Genomic DNA, 6613 nt, shown 5'->3' with positions numbered 1-6613 from the left:
TCCCATTATGTTTATTTTGACTATGACTGGCTTCTGTCTATTACTGGTGTTTATAACTTCACTTTACTTTGATCTGAAGCCCTTGTATGGGTTTATGGAGGTAAATGGAGGTTAGTTCTATAGGCAAATTACTTAACAGGATTACAATGTCTTAAATACTTCTTCAGAATTTTAGAAGGAAGTACATCACTGCGGACATGCCCTACAAAGACACATGTTGTCCCTGGCCACTTTTTTCCCCTGCCTAGCTTTCTGGCTGCCATGAAATAAACAGCCTTCACCATGTTTTGTTATTGTTTGTTTGTTTTTTTCTTCATGAAGCTTCTGCCTTTCTGTAGGCCTGGAAACAATGGCTAACCACAGAGCGAAACCTCTGAGACTGAACCAAGACAAACTTTTATTTAAAAATGTTTCTCTAGGTGGTTTTTTGTTGTTGTTGTTTTCAAATTTTGACTGATCATTCCATTCGTTTACACCTCAAATGATATCCTGGTTACCCCTCCGCCACCCCCCTCATCCCACATCTGCCCTCCCCCCTCCCTTTTTCATGTATGACAGCGCTCTCCCACTCACCCACACTCTCCCACCCCACCTCTCCAGCATTCCCTTACTCTGTCTGGGCCATCAACCCTCCCCGGGACCAAGGGCCTCCCCTCCTGTTACTGTCGGTCAAGGCTGTCCTCTGCTACATATGTATCTGGAGCCATGGATCGCTCCAGGTACACTCCTTGGTTGTTGGTCTAGACTCTGGGAGCTCTGGGTGGTCAGGCCAGCCTATGTTGTTCTTTCAATGCGGTTGCAATCACCCTCTGCTCCTCCAGTCCTTCTGACAGCTCCCCCACCAGGTTCCCTGAGCTCAGCCTGATGGTCGGCTCCAAGCATCCACCTCTGCTTTGGTCAGTTGCTGGCTGGACCTCCCCAGGAACTTCTACACTTGGTTCCTGTCCTCAAGCACCTCTTGACCATGGCAACAGTGTTGGGTTTGGTGTCTGCAGACATGATGTATCCTCAGGTGGGGCCGTTTCCCAGTTGGCCCTTCCTTCAGTCTCTGTTCCATTTTTTGTCCCTGTCCTTCCTGTGAAGCTGGATGAGTAGGAGTGGGTGTCGAGCTGCAACTGGGGACTGGGGTGTGTGCTGTGAGGGATATGGTCCTGCACAGGGTCTCTGCTCCCTGCAAGCACAGGTGGGAGCCGGAAGGGTCCCGGGCTTGGGCGGGGGGCATCCCAGATACAGCAGGCCTCCTGGCGGGATTTAAGGTCTCACCTGTGATGTGGGATGTATCGGAATACCTGGGAGGGGGAGGAGGGTTAGCTGCAACTTCTCTAGGTATTTTGTCATAGTTGCAAGCATATAGTTTCTAACATAGCCAGTGACTGTAAAATGCAATGAACATTTGAAAAGGAAGCCAAGCTTATTTAAGTAGGCAGACTGAGTTATAGGCAGTATGCTGATATGTATCATTTACTTTTAAATGCTTAAGAAAGGTCAAGTTGGTTGCTTAGTTCAATTCATTAATTATATTCATATTTTAAGATAAAATAAAACATTTCCTACAACACTTAGGTTTAGGAACCTAAAAACTACACTATAGTCTAAATAATAACAAATACAATAACTAATCTTTTCGATATTAATTTTATGATTTATAAAGCAATATTGGTATAACCTACATGGATATCTGATATTGTCTTCAATAGTATTCCCCTTTAAGATTAAAGTATAAAAGTTTAAATCTGAAAACGAAGGCTTTTAAGTTTGAATTTTCCCAAGTGTGAGAAGAGTGCTAAGCATGGGAAACTGGACTGGTAAGTTTCCAGAGGAAGAGAACAGAAGATGCTGAGCATAAGTTGGTCTGCATAGTCAGGGTAGGTCTAGGGCGGCTAGAGACATTAGGCAGGGAATGAGCCATAAGGAGTAAAAAAGTAAGGGAACAGCCTAAGCTTGGAGAGGGGTTCTGAGCTGAGAGGTGTTTGAGAGCTGCGAAACAAAGGACTCAGAAATCAAATCCTAGATCCAAGGTGATAACCGAAGTTCTGCTAGAGACAGCTTTTCTAGATTGATTTCTCTTTGTTCTTTGTCCTCTAGAGAGCTCTAGACTTCTCTCTCTCTCTCTCTCTCTCTCTCTCTCTCTCTCTCTCTCTCTCTCCTGCTCAAGACAGTTCTCCAAGTAGTTCTCTCTTGCTAGTCTAAAAAATTTCTCTTGCATATCATAAGCCCCAGTCTTTTATATTACATATCAATCCAATCATTTATTCCAGGTTCTCTTTTGATTTTCCTATAAATTAACATCCCATAACCCCAGCTCCTTGATTCTTATTATATTATATATCAATCCAATCATTTATTCCAGGTTCTCTTTTGATTTTCCTATAAATTAACATTCCATAACCCCAGCTCCTTGATTCTTAGGAGACAGCAAGCAATATATATATATATATATGTGTAATATATATATATATATGTATAATATAGCAAAAATTCAGAGATCTATCTGCCTTTTTAAAACTTAAATGAAAATTTAATTTCAAAACATTTAACTTTCTATATATATAATATATATTATATATATATTCTAACCCTATCTCAAACAAATGAAAACTCAGCGTATAGTGAAACAGAACACCAATGAAAACTCTATACATACAGTGACCCTGAAGGGATGAGACCTCATGGAATAGTGACAACCCAGTCTCCATTTCTCCGGGAAAATACTCCAATCTCAGTCTTTCCGGGAAAAGACTGGATCCAGAGTTACACAGACGCTTTTCTCAAGTGGGCTTTCATGTGTCGCTTCCAAGTCCCGTGCTGTCGGAAAGCCTTGTCACACTTCTTACAGATGTAGGGTCTCAAGTCGCGATGGATTCGGAAATGGACAGTGAGGTTGCACTTGTGGCTGAAGCGTTGCCCACAATCCTCACACACATAAGGCTTCTCCTTCATGTGGATCCGACTGTGACTCTTCAGGGTGGACCTGTGGGCGAACTCCTTTAGGCAGACTGCACACGTGTAAGGCTTCTCCCCGGTGTGGACACGCTGGTGGACTTTCAGGTCGGAGGACTGTCGAAAGGCCTTTTTGCACAAGTTGCACTTGAAGGGTCTCTCTCCTGTGTGTGACCTCTGGTGGAGGTCAAAATGAGACCTGTAAAGAAACCTCTTCTTGCATTTAGTACACTGAAACCGAGCCTGGCCAGCAAGACTGTCAGCTTGCTCTACCCGCGGTGGGTTAGCAGGCTGTGTGTTAGCAGGCTCTAGTCCATCTTCTATATTGCCTACATAGGAGGCCACTCCTTGGGAAGTAGGTAAGTTGAAACCACGAAGACTCTGAAGATCCCTATTCAAGGCTAAATCTTTTTCCAGAATATGGGTGAACGATGGTACAGCATCCACACCAGTCTCTTTTAGGGGCAGCACGGCATTTACTCTGAGAGAACCAGCAGGACCCTGTGTTGGCTGAGGGTCCTGACCAACGAACACAGACACTTTCGCCTCTTTCCAGTCAGGAACTGAGTCACTCCCCAGGCTCTGCTCAGGTCTCAGGTAGTCTGCCCATCTCCTCTCAGGAATCAGTCCCAGCAAAATGTCCTCTTCCTGGCTGGTGGATGGCTTTTGAGTCTCTGATATGTTCGGCAGCTCTGGGCTGACCTGGCCTCTGTTGCGAGATTCCTTGCTCTCATTTGATAGGTGCTCTTGGGACAAATCCGTATGATCCCATTTCTCCTCGGGGGCTTCAGCATTCTCAACACTGGGATCCCGGAGGTATGCCTGCCCTTGGGAGTAGATTATGGACCACTTGTGAGGTTTTCCCTCTCTCAGCATCTTTTCCAGGTCTTTGCAGCTCTTCACTCCGCTTTCCTTCACTAAGGCCTGCAGCTCTGGTGGCATGCAGATTATGAACTGCTCCAACACCAGCTGATCCAGGATCTCCTCCTTGCTGTTCAAGTCCGGCCTCAGCCACCGATAGCATAGCTCAGAGATTCTCCTGAGATCCTGGATCGGGTCGGACTCCTCTACGGGACTGAAACCTCGAAACTTCATGTGCCAAAAATCGGGATTGTAGTTTTGTTTTTCTCCATGTTTTACCTGGGATATTAGTGACAGCGGCTGCCCGGATCCGACAGGGCTATCTGATGGCACATTCATAGCCATATCTTTGGTGAATATTCCCCTTGGTCTAGGAAAAGTTTGAAGTGACTTCTGTCTAAAGCAGCCTACCGGTTTTGCCACAGAGATAGGCTCAATGTTGGTCCAGAAGCCTCCTGAAAGCTGGGACTCCGAGTAAGCAGCTCCACAATGGACTCTTGCGTTCTTCATCCTCAAGGCTTGGTATAATTATGTTAATTAAAAAGAATGCTGGCCCTGAAGGTTCTGACTTCCGCTTCCAGCTCGCTCTCGAGGCTAAGGCAGGAGGATGGAGTGCCAGAATAGCCTGGGTTATAGAGCTAGATTTGCTAGTCCTGTATTTGAGTCCGCAGTCTCTTGTCTGTCTGCAAAGTCCTGTCTGCCCTTGTTAAGCACAGAGGACAAACTAGCTGGGTGGGACCCAGTCCTGAAATTACCATTTCTATCACACCTGTGACTGGACCTAAATTCCCTTTGTCCCAGGCTAGCCTTGAACTCAGGAATCTGTCTGCCTTTGTAAGCATCAACAAAAAACTTAGCTGGGTGGGATCTCCTGTAATCACCACTCCCTAAGTCCCTGTATCTCCTTCGTTAGTATCTCTCTGACAAGTCGGCTCACAAAAAATCGCAGGTGCTTTTGTTCTTTTAGATTCATGAAGCCCCTCATATATTTCATATTGCATCCTTATTTTTGCATAGCTGAGAAATTATATTTGAACTCATGTTTTCAGAGTTTCCCCCCCTCACAGCCTTAAGGGCTGTCCTGTAGGTCCCATTGCAGCTAAGATCTTAGGCACACCTTTGCCTCTCTGACTCCTGCCTCCTCTGATTATCATGGAATCATTAACATTAACAAGGAGGACCTTCCTTGAAAGGGGAAACGTGTACTTTATTATACAAATAAGCCCTAGCAGCTCTCAAGGCTGCTGGAAGCCCAGGCCTGCTGGCCTTGTCCCAGAGGCAAGAACCACAACATTCCATTTCCATCCCATGCTGAACTGGCAGGATCTCAGAATAAGGAATGGAGCCATTGTTATGCCCACATAAACACACATTTCTTTATGCTCTTATGAAATTGACTCCCATTTTTGTGGTTTCACGTAGGACCTCTGAAAGTGGTCTTACTCAAAACCCTCTGTTCCAGCTTTATCCTGTGGTTGCCTGGAATGCTCCTTGGGTTTTTTTTCTCATCAGCTTAGAAGACTTTTTTTTTTTTTTTAACCAACTCTTGCGTTCTCATCAACCTAGAAGAATATTCTATTTCATTGAGTCTTCCCAGAATACACGTCCTAGTGATGCAGGTGTGTGCCAGGCAAGTTTGAAATAGAAAGGAAGATGGCTGACTTCATTTAAAGATGTTAAGACTTCAGCTCTTGATAGTGTATCTGAGAGACTCACAGGAACAGTGAACCTTTAGTGGAGGTTAAGCAAAATGGGCAAAGGTTAGGGGAGTCTGAGGTGTACAGGCTTGCTCTGGTTTTCTTATTAAAGGAAGACTAATTAATTGTAAAGGTGTTTTGTTGATCAGATGCCATATGAGGCTTTGTAGTTGTTGTTTTTCAGAAGACAGCCTTATGGGGAAAATGAGGGCTTTGGAAGCAGAAAACTTAGAGTTGATTCCCAGTACTATAATTAACCAGCTGTGGGACTTTGTTCAAGGAGCAACCTCTCAGCTTCACTTCCTGACCTACACAAAGGATAAAACGGTAACCTGCCTTGGCCTCTTGGTACCCAATTTCCTCTCTAGATACCTGGTAATTATGTCTGGTCAGGTTCACGCCAGCGCCCACCTGTTCTATAGCACCTCACATCCCCACCATCCCAACCCCAGCTGATCATGTGGGTCAAGGACTGGACTAGGTCAGGAAAGAAAGTCTGTTGTATATTCTAATCTTTCTTTCAAATTATACAAATACAAATCCAGCCTTTAACCACATTTCAAATGTGTGTGGTGTGGTTTAAAATCCTATTTTCTATCCTTCAGTCATAATTATTCAATTTCTTGTGACATTTGGAGATAAGTTGATACTCACCTAAGCACATGTTTTAATGGTTACAGTATGTATCATTAAACTGGTGATGGGATGGGTCTTCATGTGTTCTATTCCTTAGCTTTTCTGATTGTACAAGATTACACAAGAGGTAATCAGAACAAAAAAAATGGAGCAGAGTGGTGGATCATTATTATTATTATTATTATTATTATTTGGGGGGGGTAGTATTTCCGTGTTGCATGTTATTGCCTTTTGCAGTATTCATCTTGCTTCTGGTATTTTATTTTTAACTTCTTATTTATTTTTTGTGAGTCATGAACCCCAGTTCTACTTGTCTCCCCATTTCTTCATTTCTCCTCTCTGTTCTTGCAACTTTCCCTCAAAAGAAAACAAAAAATAAAAAGGAAAAACCAAAAAGGAATAAAACAAACAAACAAACAGAAAACTTCAGTAAAATGTATTCTCAACTCTCAAAATTTATTTCTACAGTAATGCCCTTG

General features: G+C 43.7%; 1 protein-coding gene across 1 annotated transcript; it reads right to left on the bottom strand.

The window, feature by feature from the left end:
* Positions 1 to 2751: 2751 nt before the first annotated feature.
* On the bottom strand, positions 2752 to 4146 carry LOC114617074 (zinc finger and SCAN domain-containing protein 5B-like). The gene has a single exon (XM_028762593.1). It carries the CDS (start codon positions 4144 to 4146, stop codon positions 2752 to 2754), a length of 1395 nt encoding a protein of 464 aa, XP_028618426.1.
* Positions 4147 to 6613: the final 2467 nt, after the last annotated feature.

This window comes from Grammomys surdaster, unplaced genomic scaffold (genome assembly GCF_004785775.1).
Source record: "Grammomys surdaster isolate TR1022 unplaced genomic scaffold, NIH_TR_1.0 134, whole genome shotgun sequence".
NCBI lineage: Eukaryota > Metazoa > Chordata > Mammalia > Rodentia > Muridae > Grammomys > Grammomys surdaster.
This window is presented reverse-complemented; position numbering and strand designations above follow the sequence as displayed.

Excerpts from the sequence above, each read along its gene's own strand:
- LOC114617074 (XM_028762593.1), bottom strand. The coding sequence starts at position 4,146 with ATGGCTATGAATGTGCCATCAGATAGCCCTGTCGGATCCGGGCAGCCG.